This window comes from Narcine bancroftii, chromosome 4 (genome assembly GCF_036971445.1).
Source record: "Narcine bancroftii isolate sNarBan1 chromosome 4, sNarBan1.hap1, whole genome shotgun sequence".
Taxonomy (NCBI): Eukaryota; Metazoa; Chordata; class Chondrichthyes; order Torpediniformes; family Narcinidae; genus Narcine; species Narcine bancroftii.
This window is the reverse complement of record NC_091472.1, coordinates 115,842,149-115,866,987: the sequence shown is the minus strand read 5'-3', so window position 1 is coordinate 115,866,987 and position 24,839 is coordinate 115,842,149. Positions and strand designations below refer to the sequence as shown.

Sequence of the window (24,839 nt, the reverse complement as noted above, 5' to 3'; positions counted from 1 at the left end):
TTCTCTGCCCAGGGAAGCAGTTGAGGCTACTTCATTAAACTTATTTAAGGTTCAGTTAGACAGATTTTTATATAAAAAAGGAATTAAGGGATATAGGTGGAGTTGAGTCAATGATTGGATTAGCCATGATGTTATTGAATGGCGGAGCAGGCTCGATGGACCAGATGCTCCTATTTCTTATGTTCTTATGAGAGGGGAAAGATTTAAAAAGGAATCTTCGGGGCATGTCCAAAAGGGAAAAAAATCTTGTGGCATTACCAGGAAATGTTATTTTAATGAACAATGTAATAAAACAGAATTATTTCATTTGCTCAACTGGCTGCTGAAAATTTAAAGCATTTAAATTTTCCAAAGAATTTTTGGGTGCTACTGCTTGATGTGGCATTCATTGACTCCAATTTCATTCTGGGTAGAAATTCTACTCTTGGATTCAGGTCATTCTAGTACACAGAACAACATGGTACAAAGGAGGCTCACATCTTACCAAACATTGAGCCTAATACCTGTCCAGAGAAAGAGGCTCTTATTGCAATTAGAGCAATAGCTACCTTGTTATATGCATCCTCCCGGCTGTAAGTGAACAACATATTATTTTCTTCATCTTCCAGTTGTCTTTTCTTTTCCTCTTTCAGAGTGTGTAGCTGTCCAAACTCCCACACTTGCTTAGCAGATTTTACCCGATCCTGACAGGCAGAGATGGCAGAAGTAGTAAGGATCAGCATAAGAGAGGAGTCTTTCCAAGGGCAGTAAAAACTCCCAACAACTTTACTCCAGTTTCTGTACAAGTGATTTGGTTCTTTCAATGCTAAGGGTTTTAGATTAACAACATCTGGTGTAGCAATGGTACAAACTATGATCCAATGTTGCCCTGAAGCTTGATAATTTTTGCACTGGTGTAGGTTGGCAAGCCATGCCAATTAAAATTCAATCTGTGGTAAGGTACCAGGAAAGTGGTGATTAAAAATTTTGAGACCACATATGCTGGAATCTAAAGCAAAAGCAAACTGCTGGAGGAACTCAGTAGGTCAGCAAGCATCCATGGAGGGAAATGGAGTCAATGTTTTAAGTTGAAACCCTGCCTCAGGTCCGAAACTTTTCAACTAAACACAAATAGTGCTTCAATATTGATTAATTCAAGTGCATGTCAAGTAGGCATCCTTCACAAAGTAACATCCAGTTTCCTGTGCAGGGTGGATCTAATCAAGACATGGGAAGCCAAGAGCTCTGGAGGATGGAATGACCTTGGATCCCTGGTTCCTAAAGCTCTTTGCAAATGAATATTTACTCACTCCACATGCTAATCATGTGTAGAGTCATTAATGTTGGATTATGTGATTTTTCTGGATGAGGTAGTGAACTACTCAAACTCTTACTTACATTGTTCAGTGATCCCTAGTATTCAGGGAAAGTAACTGTTCAACCCTAGTCTGTCACTTAGACCACTATCCACATTATGCATTTGACACTTAATGCCTGTCAATTGACAAACTTTAATGCCAAAGTCTAGAAGAACATCCAGAATAATTTTTGGGCAACTAGAGACCAACAATAAAAGTGACCTTGCCAGCTTTACAAGAATAGATTTCAGAAGTACATCCTTCTCTGGGTGTAGACCGGATAGGTTACAAACATTATATCATTTGAGGCATTAATAATATATTAAAGAAAAAATACTGGTCCATCAAGCAAGAGGGACAGAGTTGCAGACCAAAGTCACTTGGGTCAGATATAATTAAATAACTTACTTCAGGCAGGTTCTGCTCTGCTGGCGTTATAAATACTTGAGTCAATTCCAAATAATTCATTGCATATTTTTCAACGGGGGTAAGCTGCATGAAAAAATATACCATTTCAAACTGGGAAATTTACAAAAGCATTTTTTACATACACATCTGGTGCAAATCTACAACCTACAATTTTAAATAATAGAAGCAGTGCAAATGTTTAATGAGCTCACAGCAAAATTTACATTCTCTATTTTAATGTAGTAATGGACCTAATTATCTCACTTCTTTTAAACATAGGGCAAGTTTATATGTAAGCCCTAAATACCACTAAAGGCTGAAAGTTCCTTTTAACCATAAATAGGTTAAAAGCTGATTTTCAAAACAACTTTAACAGATCACCTGCACTGAGGTTTATAAAGGGAGTGTTGTGCTGTATTCCCTCTTGAGTTTAGTAATAGCAATGAACCTCTAATCCCTCAGAAGACACAAAGTCCTGTGGACAAGTGCTATGGACTGAAGCCCACACAGAGTGCACAATAAATAAACTCCAAGACTTCACTGCAGTCATGGACCACAATGCATACACCTTGATACTTTGCTGTAAACATAGAGCAAAACGCATACACCCAAGATTTCAAAGCAGACATGAAGTACAACACTTACATTCTGAGACCACACTGGAGACATGTAACACAATACATTTATCCTTAGACTTCACTTCAGTGAAGGATTTGGAGAAACAGGTACCATGTTAAGAGTTATTTTATACAACGTTATTTTATACAACAGAACAGTGAAATATAAACACCCAACTACAAGAGTAGGTCAGAGATTGTGAATTGGATGATTCACTATTTATTCATCACAGGACATGGATGTTGTGGGCAAGAATGAAGGTTAAAGGTTCCATTATTGTTACATAATACTACATTTAGAATGTAATATACATACAATTCTTTAACCTTTGTCTACTGTAAGGCAAACAGAGAGTTGTTCGACGCCCCTCACAGAAACCTACAGCACCTGGTGTACCTTGGCGGTCTCCCCTCCAAGTACTGATCAGGTCTGAGCCTGCTTAGCTTCAGAGATCAGACAATCACAGGCATATTCACTATTAGGTACTGTCAGTCTTATGCTTATTAAGAGCCAACAACATGAGAGGGACTAGGTCACACAGGACAGATGAGTTAAGGCTAGCAAACTCCCTTCCCAAATGGAACTTTTGATCAGCAGGCAAGGACAAGTTAGTCAAAGCACCTGCTTCTGTGCTGTAGATTCTACAATGCAACATCGCTACCTGAAGAACTAGTCATTAAGAGACAAACTCTTGAATCTGGGTACTGCTGGCAAGGCCTGGAATCATTGCTGTCCCTAAAAGTTGCACACTCTCAAGGAGGAAAGGCACAGGCAATTGTTCTTTTCCCCTTGTAGTTACAGAATCTTTCTGGTGTCAATCCATAGAATAGCAAAACTAGCTAAATGTAAATCAAACTGCTAGTGTGCACAGTGAATTAGTTCAAAACTAGCCTTTGGTGCTGGACTCTGCTGTCAGCAACTCACTTATTAACTTCTGAAGTTAAGATACAAATTGAGAATAATTTATTGCAGTTAACACATTCATGCAGAATAGAATGGACTTGTAGGCTAAAGAAATTTTCAAACAATTCTGAGCAAAATTATGTTAAAGTTGGCAATTAACTTTATAGGTTTCAGGGATATTTAAGTGCAATAGATTTTCTGAGAAATTGTTCATACGAATCATCCTCCAGACTTTAAAATGGATCATCAGTAATGCAGTTACATCAAAGGTAAATTTCATACAAAGAAATACAACAAGCCAGTTATTGTGTATTACTGGGGTATGCAACCTGTGATAGAATGTCAAAATAAACTGTCAACATGACTCAACCTATCCACCTCCACCCCCCCCCCCCCACCCCCCACCCACAAGCTGAATTATTCAGCCTGCTTGGTTAACACTCACATTTGAAGGCACTATTTAATTAGCACCTTTAATTTGGTTTAATCCCACCCAGGATGCTTCAGTGTGATATGACATTATAACAGTTTTAAGTAGCTTCTGAGTCAGAAAGTGAAGATGAATGAACAAATTCCAGACGGGGTCAAAGACAAAAACTGCAGATGCAGTAACATGGAGGATCTCCATCAGACAAGCAACATCCCTGGATAGTCTCAAGGATCCTAACCTGAAACGCTGACATTTCTACCCATGGATACTGCCTGATCCGTTGAGTTCCTCCAGCAGCTCACTGATTGCTTGAGTTCCAGGTAGGGCCTTGGAAGCTGAAGGCATGACCAACAATGGGTATTGGGAAGGTGCAAGAGGCAAGAACCAGAAAAGCACAGATATCAGACAGTTGGAGGGTTGTAGAAATGTCAAACAGCTTCCTTTTGTGAGATAATTTTCTATGAATCTATACAGAGATTGAAAAGGGTAGTACATTTGAAGAAACTAAAAATTGAATTGCGGCTGGATCACACAGTGAGGGTCAATGAGCACAGAAATAGTGTGTGGATAGACCTTGCTTTAATTGGCACTTTGGCATGAAGGCTTGAAAGCACTGAAGTTTATCTGTCAATAATGTCATGACACTAAATGGATCTGAAGCCCCAAAATGGTCCATCAGACCAAATCCTCCAACAAGCTCAATCAAGCCAAATCCTTCCAAACCCAGACCCAAAAGAAAAAAAATGTACTCTGGGGTGTACTTCTCAACAACAAACTCATTCAGGGACTCATTTAAGGACTCTTATTTGTGGAGTTTATTGATTTTTAAAAATTCTCTCTCTATTGCACAGTCCAATTGTTTATATTCATTAACTGTTTACAATTCTTTATTTGTTTACATGCATACACAATGTACAGTTTTTTTTTTCTGCTTCACCCACAGAAAAAAGAATCTCAGGGTTATATGTGATGTCATGTGCGCACCTGTTCAACAAGCATTGCCAATCCATCCAGATATGCAGGCTCTTCATAGCTGGCACACCTATATTTCTCCGTAGCTCTGTCAACACCATCCCTCAGCTCCCCCCTTGCTGAAAGTTCTGATTTACTGAGGTCACCATTTTCCCGCTCAATGCTGTTTAGTGCCTGTGCAGAACAAGTAAAGAGGATATTAATAGACAAGATTCTTATTAAACTAAATGCATGCAAACAAGTGCACCATTCCCCATTTACCTTTTCACAGACAACAGGCTACTGGAATGAGCTATCTGCCTCTGGCTCAGCTCCCACTTTTTATTATGGCCCAAGACTCAAAGAACAGACAGATCTGGACATTTAGGCCAAGCATGTACCAAAAATAATTTCTGTAGTTCGTTAGTACTGCTTTTCTCATCTGAAGAATTGTATACAAGATGATACAAAGATAGGTGGATGAATAAGTAGTGAGGGGGAAATGGAAGGTTGAAGAGAGGCTTTAATAGATTAGAATAGGCAAAGAAGTAGCAAATGAAATACATTGTTGGAAAATGTAGATATGCACTTTGGTTTAAGGAGTAGAAGGGCAGACTATTATTTGGATGGGACTAAATTTGGAAGTGCAAAAGGTTTTGGGAGTTCTCATGAAGAATAACCTGCAGGTTGAGTGAGTGGTGAAGAAGGCGAATGCAATGTTGGCATTCCTATCTAGAGGAACAGGATACAAGAGCAGGGACGTGATGTTGAGGCTTTTTTGCGGCACAGTTGGCATAGCAGTTAGTGCAATGCTTTTACAGAGCCAGGGGTTCAAGTTTGTACGTTCTTCCCATGTCTGCATGGGTTTTCTCCGGGCACTCCAGTTTCCTCCCACCATTTGAAACATACTGGGGGGGGGGGGGGGGGTGGTGTAGATTAATGGGATGTAAATTGGGTGGCATGTACTCATGGGCCGAAATGGCTTGTTACCATGCTGTAACAAATACAAAATTAAAATTAAAAAAATAACTGCACCGGGTACACTTTTGGGCTCCTTTTAAAAAAGAACGTGCTGGCATTAGAGAGAGTTCAGAGAAGATTCACAAGAATGATTCCTGGAATGAAGGGATTAACATTTGAGGAACATTTGATGGCTTGGACTGTACTTGTTAGAGTTCAGAGAATAAGAGGTGATCTCATGGAAGTATCTCAATTGTTGACGGGCCTGGACAGATTAGCCATGGCAAAATTGTTTCTTATGATATGGGAATCTTGGACAAGAGCGTACAACTTCAGGATTGAAGTGTGCCGGGGGCATGGCAAGATGGCGTAGGGAACAGACGTGCCTTCCAGACCTCTCCTGACTCTGATTTATTGTTTTGTCTTTAAGTGCCCGTTAAAGTTCTTTTAAAAGTTTATAAATAATAAGAGGTGCTGGATTAATACCTAATGGTTTATATGCAAAAAAAGGTAAAAGAAAACATCCACAGACTGTTAAAAAACTACATTTTTCAAAATTATCTGAGCCTACTTGTTTACAAGAAGCCAGGACTCAACGTAGAATGGATCCAGAAGAAGACGTACAGAATTCAGCATTGAAACTCCGTTTTAAGCCGAGAGACAATTTTACATACGGCTATTAGAAATGCCCAGCAAAATAGATCTCCTTTGATGGTTCAGAATAATCCTGTTTTCTTCTATCAAGATTTGAGTCAAGAAATTATGTTTCAACGACGCAAATTTAATTCGGTGAAAGAACGGTTGTGGAAAAAAAGACATACGGCCACATTCAGGTATCCTGCGGTACTGAAGATTTTTCAGGATGGAAATCAGCCAAAGTTCTTTGACAATCCTAAAGAGGTTATGGACTTTGTTTAGTCTCTACCAATCATGCAGTTTCAGGAACGATGTAGTCCTTCAAGGTCTCCAAAGAGAGTAGAGATGTAAGGTGGGATCCAGATTTTTAAAAGAAATGGAAGCAATGGTGACCGAAGTGGTAATGTTGATTTAAAAAAATAAATCTTTTATCTTTTTTTTTTGAGAAGAGTTTAAATAATGATGATAGTTTAATGAAATGGGAGTTGGGAGAAGGAACTGGGTGGGCACTAGTTTCCAGAAGTCATCAGCTACCTGTGAGTTATCTCACACCCAATATTTTAGGGGAGTTACCGCTTTGGGCAGTTTAAACAGGAGGAGGTAGTCGTGACCTCCGACCTGTTTTTTTTTTCTTTTTAATTTTTGTGTTAAGAAGTGAAGGTTTTTTTAATTATTTTTTTTAAAAATAAATAATTTTTTTTAACTCTTTTTGTTTTCTGATTGTAATTGAGAGGGAATTAGGAGGTTTTTTCTCTCCTTTTTTTTCTCTTTTTTTTGGGGGGTTCTTTTTTTTCTCTTTTTTCTCTTTTTTAAGAGGATGATGTCACAGAAGATAATGTCAAAAATTGAGGATGTTGAATTAGATGAAGAGGAAGATGAGGGGAAAGGTGATAAGAAGAAAAAGAAGAAAACCAAGTACAAATACATTGAGGGAGAAGAGTTTAATAAAATTAAGTTAATTTCGATAGAGAATTTTGAAGATGTTATAAATGAAGAATATGGAGAATTTTATAAGAGTTTGAACTTTTTTTTTCTTTTTTATATAAGGGGAGGGGAAGGGAATAAAAAGTTTATCTGATTGTTTTTCTAAGGGATGTTTTTGTTCTCTCGATGAATTATAAAGGAAACTTGGTATTAATGGAAATTCCGTATTTATGTATTATTATGATTTTTCGTGTAACAGATATGTGGTTGATATATGATTTTAATATTTGAACTTAGTTTTAAAGTGGATTTCATTTGTTAAATACATGTATTATGTTTGATTTAAATATATGTTTAAGGGTATTATTTTAGTATTGATATTTTTTTGTTGTTAGTAATTTTTTTTGTTATTGTTAAGTTTTATCCTTTTTTTGTAAGTGGGGTGTTTTCTATTTTATTTACAACATTGTTAATTAATTCTTCACTCTTTATTTTGGGGGAGGATTGGACTAATTTTAAATTAGATGATTAATGTTGTGTTATAATTATTGGGGGAGTTTAATTTGTGTAGTTTAATGATGTAGTATTCTAATTTTTATTATCTTATTTTTTATTATTTCTTTAAATGTAATTTTTATTTTATTCATGTCATAAAATTTTAAATAAAGTTTAAAAAAAAAGGATTGAAGTGTGCCCATTTAAAACAGATGCAGAGGAATTTCTTTAGCCAGAGAGTGGTGAACCTCTGGAATTTACTACCATGGGCAGCCGAGGAGGCGAGGTGTATTTAAGAGAGAATGATAGTATCTGAATAGATAGGATATGAAAGGTTATGGGGAGCAGACAAGGGAGTGTTGGATCAGATTATGATGATATGGTGGAGGGGACTCGACAGGCCAAATGGCCTACTTCTGCTCCTATATCTTTTGGCCTTATGGTTATTGGGCCTATATGCTTTTTTAAAATGCCATTTATGTTCAGACAAGCCTTGTTCTACTTAATATTATTATACATTTACTATTTTAAGAGGAGACTGATGTGGAGAGAGAGGAATGATTCTCATCAGTCAGAGAATTAGGGACCAGGAAGCAGTGTCCAAAAATTAGAGCCAGGCATTTCAGAAATGAAGTTAGGAAACAATTACAAAACAGACAAAAGAAATTTAAACCCTTCCTCAAATGGCAACCACTGTTACTCCATTGGTTAAAGTATACTGTACATCTTTCTTTTTAAAATATTTTTTATGAGTTTAATATAACCATCCATATACAAAATATTAAAAAGCAAAGCAAAATAATGTATACATTACATCCCTTAATATTAATTGTGATTATTTATTAAAGTAATTACACCTATAAATCAATTAATTACTATTACAACAAATCACAATATATCTTAATAAGATCTTTAAAAAAGGGATATTACACAAGATAACTATAATTAAACCAACAAATTCACTTATCTTAAAGAAAAAACCTAAAACTAATCTACCTCCACCCTCTAATCAAGGTGACAGGAAAAATAGAAAGATGGATCAGGGCGCAACCTCGAGAAGACAGATGGAATAGCTCTCGAGCACCCAACTCCTCTAAAACTGGCAATTATGATATATTCAATAAATGGGCCCTATACCTTGTCAAACTGAAACTTTTCAACTTTAATACTATACCTAATTTTCTCTAGGCTTAAATATGACATTATATTGTGTAGCCACTGTGCATGAGTTGGTTGGAGTTCATCTGTACACCTTTGTTAAAGTATTGGGAGTAAGTAAAAGATCAACCCTGATCTTACAGCATTTCAAACAGGATCAAGGGGCTGAATCATCTACTCCTGTGCAATTTGTTATGTTCATGGAGCAACAGCATCACCATGTGGTCAAACTGGTTGGTTTTCAGCAAAGAAAAATGCACCTTTCTGGTTAATCTACTGTATTTGCATTTCCACAGTGGTATCATGCAGTAAAATGCTGCAGAGAGCTTCAGAGGAGCTTTGCTAAACACTATTCCACATTGAGCTTGGAGCTCATACTGCTAGGGCAGGCAGAGGAAAACTTGATTAAAGAGCAGTGTGACATTTTAAAACTTAGAGCCATTTCAAATAGTCATCATAATGATGTAATTTACAATCAGTGTTTTGCAATCCATTTTTGCACAAGGTTCCCACATCAAACATTTCACAAAAGGCAACACTTTGCAAGCCAGAAAGTGCATGGTTAATTCTGATTATTATATTGACACATCTACAGGGAATGTTGCCGTTGGAGAATAACAGTAATCATCAAGGATCCACACCACCCAGCACATACTCCGTTCTCGCTGCGACCATCAGAAAAATTGTATAGGTGCTACATGATTCGCACCACTATGTTCAGGAATAGCTGCTACCCCTCCACTATAAGACTCCTCAACAATACACTCAATCAAGGTCTTATTTAAGGACTCTTACTTTTGCACTTTATTGATTTTGCTTTCTCTGTATTGCAGTTTGTTTACATTTCTTTATTTGTTTACATGTGTTCATTGAGTCAGTTTTTTATTGCACTACCAATAGTGATAATTCTACCTCGCCATCAGGAAAAAGAATCTCAGGGTTGTATGTGATGTCATGTATGTACTCTGACAATAAATCTGAATCTGACACTTCCTATTCTCCACTGAGTCTAAAATCAACCTCATTTTGTCAATTGCTCAGCAAGTCTCAATTATAGGCAGGAGGAGGGTAGATAGGTGACAATAAGGAGAAGGAAAGGGAACAGGTAGGCAGTACAGGGCACTCCTGTGGGTACTGCCCTGAATAACAAGCATACCATTTGGATTCTGTTGAGGGGGACGACCTACCAGGCACAAGCCATGGCGATCAGGTCTCTGGCATGGAGTCTGGTCCTGTGACTAAGAAGAGATCGAATATCCCGGATGGTATGTTGCCTCCCAGGTGCCAGAGTCCGAGATATCTCAGATCGAGTGCAAAGCATTCTCAGGAGGGAGGGTGAGCATCCAGATGTTGTGGCCCATGTAAGGACCAATTATGTGAATAGGAAGGGTGAGAAGGTCCTGAAAGAAGAGTTTAGGGAGTTAGGCACTAGGTTGAAGGAAGGGACCTCAAAAGGTAGTGATCTCAGGACTGCCATCCATGACATATGCTGGTGAGGTTAGAAATAGGAGAATAATGCAGCTTTACATGTGGCTTCAGGTTTTTGGATCATTGGGCTCTCTTCCAGGAAGGTCAGACATGTTCCAATGGGATGGTTTGCTTCTGAAATGGAAGGGGACTAATATCCTTGTGGGAAGGTTTGCTAGTGCTGCTCCGCTGGGATTAAACTAGATTTGCAGGGGGAGGGGAAACAGAAAGCCAGAGCAGATAGAGGAGTGGCGGAGGGAAAAGATGATGTTAAAATTGCATGCACCATTAGAAGTCAATGAGTTGTATGTGGTGGAAATGATCTTAGGTGCATCTATATCAATGCAAGCAGTATTATAGGAAAGGCAGATGAGCTTAGAGCATGGATTGGCATGTGGAATTATGATTTTGTGGCCATCAGTGAAACTTAGTTGCAGGAGGGGCAGGCAGGACTGGTAGCTCAGTGTTCCGGGCTTCCGCTGATTCAGACACAATAGAACGGAGTGGGGGGAGGGGAATGAAAGGGGGAGAAGAGGGATTGCTCGTCAGGGAAAATATCACAGCTGGGCTCAGACAGGACAGACCAGAAGGCTTGTTTACTGAGGATATATGCACAGAGCCGAGGAACGGAAAAGGTATGACCACACTCATGGGGCTGTATTATAGACCGTCAAATAGTCAGCGAGAATTGGAGGAGCAAATCTGTAGAGAGATAGCAGACAATTGTATGAAACATTAGATTGTGATAGTAGGAGATTTTAACTTTCCACATATTGACTGGGACTTCCATATTGTAAAAAGGCTGGATGGCTTGGAGTTTGTCAAACGTGTTCAGGAAAGTTTTCTAAATCAGTATATACCAACTGGAGAGAGTGCAATACAGGATCTTAAATTGGGGAACGAGAAAGTACAGGTGACAGAGGTATGGATAGGGGAATATTTTTGATCCAGTGATTGTAATGCCGTTAGTTTCAAGTTAGTTATGGAAAAGGATAGGTCTGGGCTTTGGGTTGAGATTCTAAATTGGAGAAAGGCCAATTTTGATGAAATGAGAAAAGATCTAAAATGTGTGGATTGGGATAGGTTGTTTTTGGGCAAAGATGTGCGAGGTAAGTAGAGGACCTTCAAAGGAGAAATGTTGAGAGTACAGAGTTCCAGTCAGGATTAAAGACAAGGTTAGAAAGTTTTGGGAACCTTGGTTTTGAGGGATATTGGGGATCTGGTTCAGAAGAAGAGGTGTATAACAGGTATAGGCAACATGGAGCAAATGAGGTATTTGAGGAGTACAAAAAATGCAAGAAAAACCTCAAGAAAGAAATCAGGAAGGCTAAAAGGATACATGGGATTGCTTTGGCAGATAATGCGAAGGTAATCCAGAAGGGTTTCTACAAGTATATTAAGAATAAAAGGATAGTAAGGAACAAAATCAGATATCAGAGTGGTCGTCTTTGTGCGGAGCCTTACGAGATGAGGAAGATTTTAATTTTTTTTGCATTCTTCTTCTTCTTTGGCTTGGCTTCGCGGACGAAGATTTATGGAGGGGGTAAATGTCCACATCAGCTGCAGGCTCGTTTGTGGCTGACAAGTCCGATGCGGGACAGGCAGACACGGTTGCAGCGGCTGCAGGGGAAAATTGGTGGGTTGGGGTTGGGTGTTGGGTTTTTCCTCCTTTGCCTTTTGTCAGTGAGGTGGGCTCTGTGGTCTTCTTCAAAGGAGGTTGCTGCCCGCCAAACTGTGAGGCGCCAAGTTGCACGGTTTGAGGCGATATCAGCCCACTGGCGGTGGTCAATGTGGCAGGCACCAAGAGATTTCTTTAGGCAGTCCTTATACCTTTTCTTTGGTGCACCTCTGTCACGGTGGCCAGTGGAGAGCTCGCCATATAACACGATCTTGGGAAGGCGATGGTCCTCCATTCTGGAGACGTGACCCACCCAGCGCAGCTGGATCTTCAGCAGCGTGGACTCGATGCTGTCGACCTCTGCCATCTCGAGTACTTCGACGTTAGGGATGAAAGCGCTCCAATGAATGTTGAGGATGGAGCGGAGACAATGCTGGTGGAAGCGTTCTAGGAGCCGTAGGTGATGCCGGTAGAGGACCCATGATTCAGAGCCGAACAGGAGTGTGGGTATGACAACGGCTCTGTATACGCTTATCTTTAGTACTCAGGAAACTAACATATACAAAGATTAAAGAGGAGGAAGTGCTTGCTGCCTTACAGCTAATAAAGGTTGACAAATCTCCAGGGCCTGATATGATATTCCCTCGTATCTTCATTGTAGAAATTGCAGGGGCCCTGGCAGAAATATTTAAAATGTCCTTAGCCATGGGTGAGGTGCCGGAGGATTAGAGGGTAACTCGTGTTGTTCCTTGTTTAAAAAAGGCTCCAAAAGTAAATCATAAGATTACAGGCTGGTGAGCCTGATGACAGTAGTAGGTAAATTACTGAAAAGTGTTCTGAGAGATCAGGTATATAAGTATTTTGAAATTCAAAGGACTGATTAAGGATAGTCACCATGGTTTTGTGTGTGGTAGGTTGTTTTTAAAGAATCTTATAGAGTTTTTCGAGGAGGGTACCAAGAAAGTAAATGAAGGAAAGGCAGTGGATGTTGTCTACATGGACTTTAATAAGGCCTTTGACAAGGTCCCAAATGTGAGGATGGTTCAGAAGGTTCAGGCATTAGGTATCCATGGAGATGTGGAAATTGGATTTGAAATTGGTTGTATGGGATAAGTCAAAGTGTGGTAGTGGACGATTGCTTCTCAGACTGGAGGCTTGTGTCTAGTGGTGTGCCTAAGGGATCTGTACTGGGGCTATTGTTGTTTGTTGTCCATGTTGTTTGTTGTCCAGAGAGGCTGGATAGCTCAGCACTGGCCATGTAAACTGGGGTCATGAGTTCATTCCTCACTGGGGCCTCATTTCTGTGAGGGGCGCTTGACAAAGTGGCGACTTACTTCCTTACGGTAGACAAAGTTAAAGAGTTTCATATATGTATTGTTATGAGCCCAAAACCCAGCAGCAATAGATATTCATCACGACAAATTATTACTTAAACAAAAGTTGTTTTTAATTATCTTTAAACATGAAAACAGAATCAAACTTTAACTTAACACTATTAACTTAGCTACCCAACTTAACTCCCTTCTAATTCTAAACACACGTGTATGTGATGTGTGTGTAAATTTAAGAAAAGTTCTTTGATCCACAGTTCAATCTCACTTCTCATTCTTCCAAGTTCTCTGGTTGCAGGCAATTCTTATAGTGTGCAAGGAATTTAACATGTATAAAGTTCACCAGGCTTTGGTGCTCGAAAGGTAAATGTTTACCGCTCAGGAAGGTTCTTATAGATTTGCAGAGAGAGATGTGTTGTTCCAGGATTTCCACAACTGAGGTACCACCATTAGTCACCTCAATGTCTTGCTGATGAAACTTGCCCATCAGGGTTCTCCAGATGATAACCTCTTTCTTTCAGGCTACCACAGAGTTCCTTTCTGTTCCACTTATTCCAAGAGAAACATCAGACAGATAGCACTTCCAGCCATCCACTGCTTTGGAGCTTCTTTTTCAGTTCCAACAAACTTCTCCTGACTTGTTTCAGCTGTGTCTTTCTCTCCATCTGAGATTCAAAACTGCCAGCCACATGTCCTGCTCTCTCTCACTTGCAAAACCCCTCCTCCTTCTCCAGCAAACAATAGGAGTTAGTCTTCTGCTCTCATCTGTTGTTTTAGGTAAACAAACCTCTCAATGACCTCAGAGAAGTCAGAATCCTTGTAAAAAGACGTCCAACACAGACTACATGACTCTACTTGTTCTTCCAAGACAATGGTCTATTCATTTCATGACATCATTTTAATTAGCACCTAACTTGGGAAATGTGCATAGCATTCTCCATAGTTTCTGTAAAGTCACTGAATAATGAATTCTTCAGTATTTCAAATAAGATCTGTTTTAAAGTGTGTGTATGTAACCTACTCTAATTTTACCAATTTATCTCCCAAAAACATTTCCAAATATTCCATCACAGTATTCCAGGCTATATTTTATATTATGTATTAATATGTCTTTAAAAGAGAAAGATTGTGGGGGTTCAGTGTTGGTCACTTCACAAACAGAGTAACAAAACATATCTCATTTAAAATGCAAGAGCTTTGGATGAAGCTAGACATTCAGGCACCAGTGATACTGCAAAGACAATGGAACTGCTTTGGGAAAGAACTTTAAAAGCAGGTGCAAATGGAAGCGTTTCAGGGATAGGGTTTGGAGCTCTGCAAGGAGTTCTGGTTTTTACAAGCAGACAGAGACAAAGAAGTCAGTTATAGTTCTGCAGTAGCTTTTGGAGGCTGCAATATGGGAAGTTGGCAGGCTTGTGGAAAACCCCATTTTGAAGACGGGTTGTGAGTTCTGAGTTCAGCCTGTTGAAAACCCTTGAAGGCTTTACAAGAGGAAATGGCTAGCTAGAGTGTATCTTCTGAAATAAGGGAAACAAGAGGAACTCTGTGGTGGGAATGTGGAATGAGCTACCATCTGATGTGATAAATATAAGCACACTCTTAAGTTTGAAGAATAAAGTGCACTGATACATGGATGGCAGAGGTCTGGAGGGTTATGGACTGGGTGCAGGTCAATGGAACTAATGGAATGATATTTTGGCACAGACTAGAAGGGCTGAATGGCCTATTTTCTATGATTCTAACTAGATTACTACTTAGTTAGGGTGTGATTGATTAGTAAAGGCACGAAAGGTTGTGGGAGAAAGCAAGAGAATGTGGTTGAGATGAAAATACATCAAGCAGACTCGATGGATTGAATGGCTTAATTCTGCTCCCAAGCCGGATGAATGTATAAAATTGTGGATTCTTTTGATATTGCACACAAGTCTGGTGATTAAAATAAAATTAGACTTCCAAATATCAACTGCATACCTTAAGCTAATTACCTAATTGTAAGGCTATCAAAATAAGGTCTATCTGCATTTCTTGTCTAATGCTGACTCTTTGTTTGCCTTATGGCAGGCAAAAGTTGAAGTATATCATGTACATTACATTTTTGTACTATTATGTAACAATAAAAGGAATCTTGAATCTTCTCATTGTTCCTCCTTTAGAAATTTGTGCCACTTCCAAGTTTGGAATAAAATGAGTATATAACATCACAAAAGGAGTCATTCCAGAGTCAATGATGGAAACTGCATAGACCTGATGTACTCAACTTACAGCTACTTGGTATATTATATTCATATGGCAGGGCACATTCACACAAGAAGCTTCCATAATAAAAGGAGGAACAAAGACATTTATAATTATTGTAACCCACGACAGAAGGTATTATCTTAATTATAGACTTGAATAATGTCACACTGTATAGACTCATTATGCACTGCAAGAGAGATGGTGAAAATGTTAGTCTGACTATTCTCTCTAGATAGAAGTATATTGCAAGCTCTTCAGGCTAAGACTTTTCAATCAGCTTCAATCCAACTCAGGAATTGAATAATACACTGAATAAAACACTATTAATCAAAACAAACAAATCACTAATAGTAAAGTGGGCTTTAAATACCTCCAAGAAAAGCTTAGTTTCCTTCGACGAGATCTGGTTTGCCAAAGATGGCACCTGAGAAAGCACAACAAACTCCTCCGTCTTTGCCTTCAAGGCAGACTCCCCCAAAAAAACAGGGATTTCAAAGAGATCCCGAACTGTTTGCTGCAAAATGCAAAATAAATAGGTTGTGCTAACCATTGAGCGCAGTTGGAACATGTTAGATTATGAATGTCAGTGAAAAGAATAATAGTAAAAACAATCAGTACAAGCAGTTTCTAACAATGACATAAACTTCTGATGATGCCCTAAATGTTAGACACCATATGCAACAAGTTTTATATTAGTGTTGGAGCAGCTGACATCAGGTTCATTCACAGCAATTCATTCACTGGCAGATTAATGACAGAGGGACAATTGCTACAATGTTGAATGAAAATCCAAAAGAACAGTTCAAATACCTGCTGTAAGTATGCTGTGCAATAGTTGCTCCCATGAGAAGCCACATCTCTAATTAAATTCTTCGTACCGTTTTTGAGAAGTTTCTCCTCGATGGAATTGCCGATAACTAGTCTGAAGCAGAGGTATAAATAGGTGGAAAGTTTGATGTTGCAAAATGAAAATTCTACAAAGTTCTTATCAATTCACTGCATTTAAGCCTCTGGATGGGAATGTTGCTGGCATGGTTCTACGTATATTGCCCAACCCTGATTGACTAAATGTGATTTCTCCCAGCAAAATACGTCAGGGAATCAACCACATGAATGGGTTTGGAATTATGTACAGCCCAGAATGGGAATGGGCAGCAGACTTCTATTGTTGAAGGACATAAATGAACATCAACATAACATGTATAATCATTACTGAAACGTGACGTGTACGCCACAAGGACAGTACATTAACTTCATGGACCATTTCAAAACCCATATCTCCTCATGTGCCTTGGGATATTAAAGAGGGTATCACTAGATGTGTTTACTGCTAAGATCTGCAGACATTTAGATAACCATGAATCTGATACGTTTCTGAAATGTCATAAAACTTCAATCCAATGCAAGCTCCACACATAACCAATGCCCAATGTAATTTTTAAACAAATGTACATAGTACCTGTAAATATGGATATCTTTGCACTTTCCAATTCTGTCACACCATTCCTGCACCTGTGAATCCAAGGTTGGGTTCAAGTCACTGTCATACACAATGACAGTATCAGCATCTATCAGATTAACCCCTGCAGCACCACCACGAGTGGAAAGGATAGCACAAAATATCCGTTTATCAGTATTGAAAAGTTTCATCAATGCCTGTGAAAAGAAAGTTAACAAAGTTTGCATGCACACAAATGCACCAAAAACAACATTGGGAGCCAATTTTGTATTTTAGTGATGCCAGGTACAATTTTAGGCATCTAGCCGATGAAATCCAGCTGTTGACATTTCCTGAGCTAGTTTGTATCTTCGGATTGAAGGTTTCTCATCTTAAAGATGGAATTTTTAATAATATAACACCTTCTCAGTACTGCCATCTTTCAGATAAAACCCAAAGCCCAGTTGCCCTTCTACGCAAAATAACTGCTATTGTTCAATAACTACCCCACTATCAACATTATTATTTAACACTACTGCTCATGGGAGCTTACTGTCTTATGGCAGGTAAAAGTTGAAGTATATCATGTACATTACATTTTTGTACTATTATGTAACAATAAAGGGAATATTGAATTTCTCACTTGTTCCTCCTTTAGAAATTTGTGCCACTTCCGAGTTTGGAATAAAATTCAAACTGTATCATTTTCTTAAAACTATTTTTTACATTACAACTGTGACTTTGCTTCAAAAGTATTTAATGTATTCTTAGGCATTTTAGGATTTAATGAATTATGAAGCAGGTAAATCATTTTCTTCAAAGATTTGCTCTCAAGATATGGGAGACTGCCATTTTTCCTCCCCTACATTAAAGCCCCAAGCAATAAAATTGTCAGACTCCTTAATTTGCTTGAGATTTTGCAGAGCGACAGTTGATACCAGTGCAAAAGCACAATCTGTGCATTGTTCCCAAAAGACTCTTACATATAAAACTACATACACAAAGCAATAAACTTCAAGAGGTACTGTTCCAGAAAAATAGGGCAGCACACTTAGCATAGCGGTTAGTGCAACACCATTATTGTGCCAGCAATCGGGACCTGGATTCAAATCCCACACTGTAAGGAGTTTGTCTTTCTCCCAGTGTTTGCGCGAGTTTCCACTGGAGGCTTTGTTTCCTCCCACCATTCAAAACTTAATTGGGTGTCATGGGCTCATGGGCTGAAAAGGCCTGTTACTGTACTCTATGTCTAAATTTAATTTAAACATTTAAAAAGAGGAACTTGGATTAGAAAATATGTGCATGGATACCACTTCCTATGACTTTATTCCTTTATGGTCAATCTTCTGTAATTTTGAACAACCAATCTGTGTCTTAGGGTTAAATTTCTGAGAGAAAACCTAGTCCTAGATTATCAGTGAAAAGGTTGAGTTTGTACTACAATCCAACAACTTCAATGGTTATCTGGGGCAACAAAAAAAAATTACATTTACTAAATTCAGCAATACAAATTGCCACAATATCTTTTCACATTCAACATCCAATCAGACAGTCTTGGATCATCAACACCAGATAAATGGGTTTGTAATTAATTCACTGCTGATTTTCAGCCAATTAATGTAATTTGCAAACATAAATCAGAGGCACTCAGACCTTCAAAATGTCTTGTGCAAATGAAACCGATTCAGATAAATTGCTGTCAGACATTTTATAGGCCCCAGAGAATATGAGTAACTTCTGCTGGGGAGGGAAAAGACTCTTTAATTTACCCCCAGGAAATGACAGTGCACAATACATATTTTACTGTGCCTGTAGTAAGGCTGGGGAAATTGTTTCAACTGCATAAATAGAACTTAACAATTGCAAAACTATAATGTTACATTCAAGCCATTAAATGTAAACTAATAGAACCAGTATTGCTTTGTATGTTATACATTAAAAAAAATAAGCCAACACAATTATTTTTTTGAAAGGCATACCTGTCGTTGAGTAAGGTGAACATTTCCATCAACTCTCACAAAAGCAAAACTGTGGTGGTCCAGGAAACTCTCCAGTATGTCCAGCATTTGAACCATCTGTGTGAATATCAATACTCGTCGTCTTTCTGATTTTAACTTATGAAGGAGAACAGCCAGCGCCTCCAATTTCCCTGGGTAAAGAGCAATTGGAATTAAATTTAAACCTAACCACTCTCCTCTTTCCAATATTAAATGTTCATAATTATAGAGGACATGGAACAGAAATTCAAGGAATAATTTCTCCCTCCCTACCCAATGGACACTAAACTGGGATAAGGTACAACATCACAGAGGAATGGCCCATAAAACTTCTGTTGCTGAACCCATTTGGCATTCAACATGAAGGAATCTGCTCAGGATTTCCCAGCTGGTTTGCTTAGAGATGAATCTGACCTACAAGACAAGGTAGCCATTTCCTTTCTGAAGCACAGATTGGCAACGACTGTCAGCATCTGTGTACTTACCTCCAAACTGGGTTCAGCAAGGCAGGCACTTTCTGTCAAATTCCTAGGCTCTTTTGGCTCAGTGGCACATTAATAGTGGCTGTCCAATAAAGGCTTCCTCATTCTGTTTACTGATTACCCTTGCAGGGGTGGCAAACCTTTTAATTTAGACAAAGCATTGTACAGGCCATTTCAGCTCATGAATACGTAGGCAGCATGGATTCATGGGCCGAAATGGCCTGCTTTCATGCTGTATGATTAAATTAAAAATTGAAAGGTTGACCACCCCTATTCTCCCCCAACAAGATACCATCCTAACACTGGACGAAGAGTAGACAGAAATAGAATGGAGGTAAAGAATAACCAAATGTGACATGAAGTAAATATCTTCCTTTTAAAACTGCAGCATGTCATTAGAATATGGAATCTACCACCAGAGGAAATAATGGAGAGAGAATCAATCACAGCATTCAAAAAAGAATTGGATAAGCACTTGAAATGAAAATAATTGCAAGTGTTTGGGGGGAGGAGGAAAGGGACACGAAGCCTGCAAAGATTCAATTGATCAAATGGTCTCCCTTAGAGCAGTTACCTTTCTACTACATAACAGGAACAGCAAATCTTCCTCCCATTTATCTAACTCATCTATAGGATCTGAAGTGAGATTTCACCATACTGAATGCACTATGTCATTTATTTTAACACATGGCCTGCTGGTAAAATATGCTATGGAAGAATATTTCCCACTCTGCACTTCCCTCTGTCTTTCCAATGTGCCACAGTATTTCAGGACCAATAAATACATTTCATTTACTGACCTGAGTCAAACTGTACAAGCCTTGGGTCAGATAATTGTAGCATTGTCGTAGATGTAATCTGCTTTAGCTGCTGAAAGTTCAGACCCAGCTCCTTCTTCAGATTAGACTTAAAGAGCCTCATGTGGTGCTTGTACAGAGGTGGAGGGTTAAATGTGTACAGAGTTGGTGGAGGAGCCACCACATTTGGAACAACACAATGAACCCTGCAGCAAAGATGCAGTAAAAGCAATAAAAATAAGAGCAAAATATGTCTCAATAATCTAAATTGGATTGCAAAGTAAATTTTACTCCACTGACTAAAATATTGTGAATCAATCAGCAATGTTATGAAATGGTAATGCTTGAAGCAGATAATTTTGACCAGTCTCCAAGTAATGTTTATTCATAATTCAAAAGCCACATCTTACTGGCAATTTGTAATTACTTGTTCTAAGTGGCCACTTTCCAGGTTCCAAGACAAGTTTAGATTTATAACTAAGATATTGCAGATATTAGACACATAGATGGATGATGCTCCATGGCAGTGCAGAGAGGATGCTGGACTGTTAAGATTACATCTGTTTCTCAGGTAATGAAATGTCAAATGCATTCTCAAAATTTTCAAGCTCACCCCCATCCAAAAGTACAGTGCCCACATGTTTCATTTATAAAGGGTTGTGAGAGGTACCCTAAAGTTATGGGGAAATATCTGCAGATGGCTTTATCAGTGTGAAATCAAAGATTCAGTAGGCCAATATGCAGAAGAATAAGCTCTAAAAGTATTAGAGTATTACTAAAGTTATGATAGAGAGAGTCTACTATAAAAACTAACACCAACTATTGTAATGACAGGAGTGATGTAATATGTGCAGTGCTCACCTTTTAATAATAGCCTGCATACTATCATGCCTCTGATCCATCGATAAGATGGCCTGTGACAATGCATCTGTCCATTTCCAAGTTGTCTCAGCACCAAAAGAGTCATTAACTGACTGCTGTAAATTGCAGCAATTCACATAACCAGAGGAAAGCCAAGAATTTATAGCTGATTTGGATTTGGTTAGTCTATATTCACCAATCAAAAAACAGACTCCCAATAGCTCTGTACCATAAACTGGTAGCACAGAGCAACGTCGCTCATTTATCAAAAATATTCGATCCAAACGTTCCTTTGCAAGCCTTTTCTTTTCTTCTAAAGAATCCTATAAATAGAAATCAAGATTCTTAACTAGGAGTGAAAAAGCATCAACAAGTGCACTTAAAGTGGCAATGGGCAACTTTGGAACTGTTCATCAGAAACTGAGAACATCAGTATGAGTTCACATTGAAATTACATCCTTCAACCAGTAACAATACAGCAGTATTTCCATTGTCAATATATTGTAATTACAGAATCAATTTTACAAAGGCCTCCCTCAATAAATAAATAGATGGCACCATTGCCGTGCACCTGCAGGGAGCGGAGACACAGTGCTCCTGCAGGGTCCAAGTCTGACTCCCATCAGATTTTAAACGGCCTGCTAAAGGAGCCAAAGGTGGTTTAATTTAAAATCCCGTGACTGCCGGGTCTGTGCCTAAGTCGGCATCACCTATAATTAACAGCAGCTGTAAGGGGCTTCAGACTCCGGGGAAGCAGAGGATTGGCACAGGGCACCAGAAAATTGGGAGATTACACCCCTATGCCCCTACATCTGAGAAGGAGAAGCAGAGGAGACAACCCATGGGACGGTGACCACAGATGCAGACCAGTGAGGGATTCTGCAACTGAAGGACCCACACAGGCAGTGGGCTGTTGGTGACTTGAGGCAAGAAACCCATGCAGGCTGTAGACTGCTGGAGACTGCATTCAAGGGGCTCACACCAGGATGCAAACTGCTGGAGACTGGCTGAAGGAGTACCAGGTACACAAGAGGGTGCCCAGGACACTGAAGGATTCCTAATTATATCAGAGGTTCAGATCTGGAGCTCAGGTTGCCAATGGTTTGGACTGGACTATGTGTGGCTGTGGAGGATGTGGGAGCACTGGAGGCGAATTCATGGATTCTCAGGAAGCTCTCTTTTGGTTCTGTTTCTTTGACTATAAACAAAAGGCAATTTATGTAATATGAGACTATTTTTGTTACATGGCAATAAATTGAACATTGAATCTTGATATTGAAATATGAAAATTAGAAATTAATGAAAAAGATGTGCATATTTTCTGCCAATCTAGTCTTAAGGACACCAGGATAAAAACTTAAAAATTTTCCTACAAGTTCTTGGTGCAAGCTTTTTTTCCCCCAGTATGATTTTACAGTGCAGTTCTTGAATAGAATACTATGAATATTCAGGAGTGAAATGAAGACCCTTGCAACTTGTTTACCTGTGCAGCAGATCCTAGAGAGGATATTGGTCTCAGGATCGCTCCCTGCTCTCCAGATGCTGAGCTACCAACTGTCCTGGTCGTGAGAAAAGATGCTTTAAAAAAAAGATGAGAAATTTATGTCCTGACAGAAGTGCAGACAAAAAAAAACAGAACACATTAATTACAATCTTAAAAGTGTTTACCTTGCGTTGAAATAGGGGTGGGAATAGAAGCGGGTGCTATTCCTTGCTGGTTTCCCGAGGAAGCAATTGTATTGTGGACTGCACTGCCCTGGGATGGTGTTTGCATGAGAGCTTGATTTTGGTGACGCATAATCTGTTGCCCGGGTGCTGACACAATTTGGAGAACATTACCTGTGGTTGAAGAAAATTAAATGATTCTCTCATCTAATGCAAAATTAATTACAATCCTAATTTCCTGTGTTATTGCCCAAAGCCAACACTTCTCCCATTTGCCCTAAGATCTTTTTCCAGAATTTTGCAGGCTCTTAAATACTTCTTGACAAACTATAATCTGGCCATCTTTTTTCTGTGGCTAACTAGTGGTTTGCATCTTCTAGTGTAGTCTCTGTATTTCTGTCCATGAAGGTTTCTGCAGTCAGTTGTCATTAATCCATCCACAACTGCCTCCTGAAGAGTGTTTCTGATGTGTCAGACAGGCATTTGAGGATTTTTCTTTATTATGATGAGAATTCTTCTGACATCAGAAGTTCCTTGGTCTACTTGTCCTTTTGCAATTACTGAGTTCACCAGTACACTCTTTCTTCTTAATAATGCCCCAACAGTTGATTTTGGTAATCCTAAGGTTTGGGTGTTGTCTCTTACTGTTTTATCCTTGTTTTTCAGTCTTCTTTGACTTATTGACACAACTCTTGTCCTTATGTTGAAAAATGGGAACTACTGACTCTAAAGGTGATTACAAGCTTAGAAGCAAGCCTCACTCTCATACCTGCACCAATGAAGCAATTAAACATCCCTGAGTACTCAATAATACATGTGAAGCTAAATATCCCAAACATTATGGTGCCCTGAAATGGGGAAACTATGTATAAAAAGAACTGTAATTTCTACATGGTCAAACCAAAATCTAATAGCCTTGAATAAAATCTGGAATGTCCACTTTAATCACATGCAAATTGTTTGATTACAAATTTAAAACTATGGGGTACAGGGGCAAATTAAGGGAAAAAAATGTCTGGCCCAAACATTATGGGGGCACTGTACAAGAATGCAGGAGAAATGCATGATCTCTTGTGCCTACTTTGACCTTCAATGAGATCATGGCTGATTCTTTACCTCAGCACCTCTAAATTTGCTGCAGTAATTGACAGATCTTTTAATATTTTTATGATAATATTTGTCATTTCAGTTTCCCATTTATACTCTATTTACTAGATCTCTCCCAAGTCACATAATTCAAATAGCCTTTATCTTCTTTACAACTACCTTTATGTCACCTTGCCAATGAGTAGCACATTCTCCAGTTCTACCATATTCACAGCAGATTTTACTTTTTAAAAACACACTGCTGGAGAAAATTAGCAGATCATATGGCATATTTTATATAGCAAAGATAAAGATACATAACAAACATTTCTGGCCTGAGCCCTTTATCAAGGCATGAATAAAATTTAAGCAGGCGGCTGAATAAAATGGTGGGGGAGGGACAGGAGCACTGGTAATAGGTGAATAAGGAAGGCAGGGCACAAGAGAAAACAGTGGAAGTGGGGTTGAATAACTCTGAATGGAGAGGGAAGGGGATGGAGAGCAGGAGGAAAAGAGACAGAAGTTAGAGAAGAGAGGGAGACTATGGAGTGGTCTAACAGAAACCAGAGAAGTTGATGTTGGAGAGTGCCCAGAAGGAATAATAAGTGTTGCTCCTCCAATTTATGGGTGTTCCTGGTTTAGCAGTGCATGAGGCCAGGTGCAGACATATTGGCACATTAATGGGGCATGAAACTCAAACAGTTGGTAACATTCTGAACTTTAAATAAGTGGGAGGGGAGGTGAGGGAGGGAGGGGAGGTGAGGGAGGGAGGGAGGGAGAAAACAACACTGTATATATTTGAAAAGAAAAATGTATGTATCTTGATCAATATGGTTTATAGTGTGAAAAATAAAAAAATTTAAAAACAAAAAAAAAACAGTTGGTAACTGAGAGATCCCCGTCATTAATGAGAACAAAGCACAGCAAAGCAATCTCCAAGTCTCTCCTATGTAGAGAAGGCTATAATGGGAGTACTGGATGCAGTAGATGACACCTGCATATTCACAAGTGAAGTGTTGCTTCACTTGGAAAAACTGTT

The 24,839-nt window shown here is 38.9% G+C and overlaps 1 protein-coding gene and 1 non-coding gene across 11 annotated transcripts in view; both read right to left on the bottom strand.

The window, feature by feature from the left end:
* The window catches only part of ep400 (E1A binding protein p400), a 214,171-nt gene that overhangs the window by 68,525 nt on the left and 120,807 nt on the right, over positions 1-24,839 (bottom strand). For 9 of the 10 annotated variants that reach the window (XM_069932505.1, XM_069932511.1, XM_069932506.1 and 6 more), the window contains 11 exons: positions 22,718-22,888; positions 22,533-22,627; positions 21,050-21,372; positions 20,192-20,394; positions 18,892-19,061; positions 16,934-17,130; positions 16,285-16,396; positions 15,845-15,988; positions 4,681-4,842; positions 1,746-1,829; positions 549-683 (listed from right to left, as the gene is read on the bottom strand). In XM_069932505.1, the coding sequence (XP_069788606.1) occupies positions 549-683; positions 1,746-1,829; positions 4,681-4,842; positions 15,845-15,988; positions 16,285-16,396; positions 16,934-17,130; positions 18,892-19,061; positions 20,192-20,394; positions 21,050-21,372; positions 22,533-22,627; positions 22,718-22,888 (1,796 nt within the window). The remainder of the gene's footprint in view (positions 1-548; positions 684-1,745; positions 1,830-4,680; positions 4,843-15,844; positions 15,989-16,284; positions 16,397-16,933; positions 17,131-18,891; positions 19,062-20,191; positions 20,395-21,049; positions 21,373-22,532; positions 22,628-22,717; positions 22,889-24,839) is intronic. The other variant, XM_069932508.1, reaches the window with a different exon arrangement.
* LOC138762570 (small nucleolar RNA SNORA49) lies at positions 18,608-18,741 on the bottom strand. Its single transcript, XR_011356968.1, has one exon. It is a non-coding gene; the product is annotated as a small nucleolar RNA SNORA49 (small nucleolar RNA).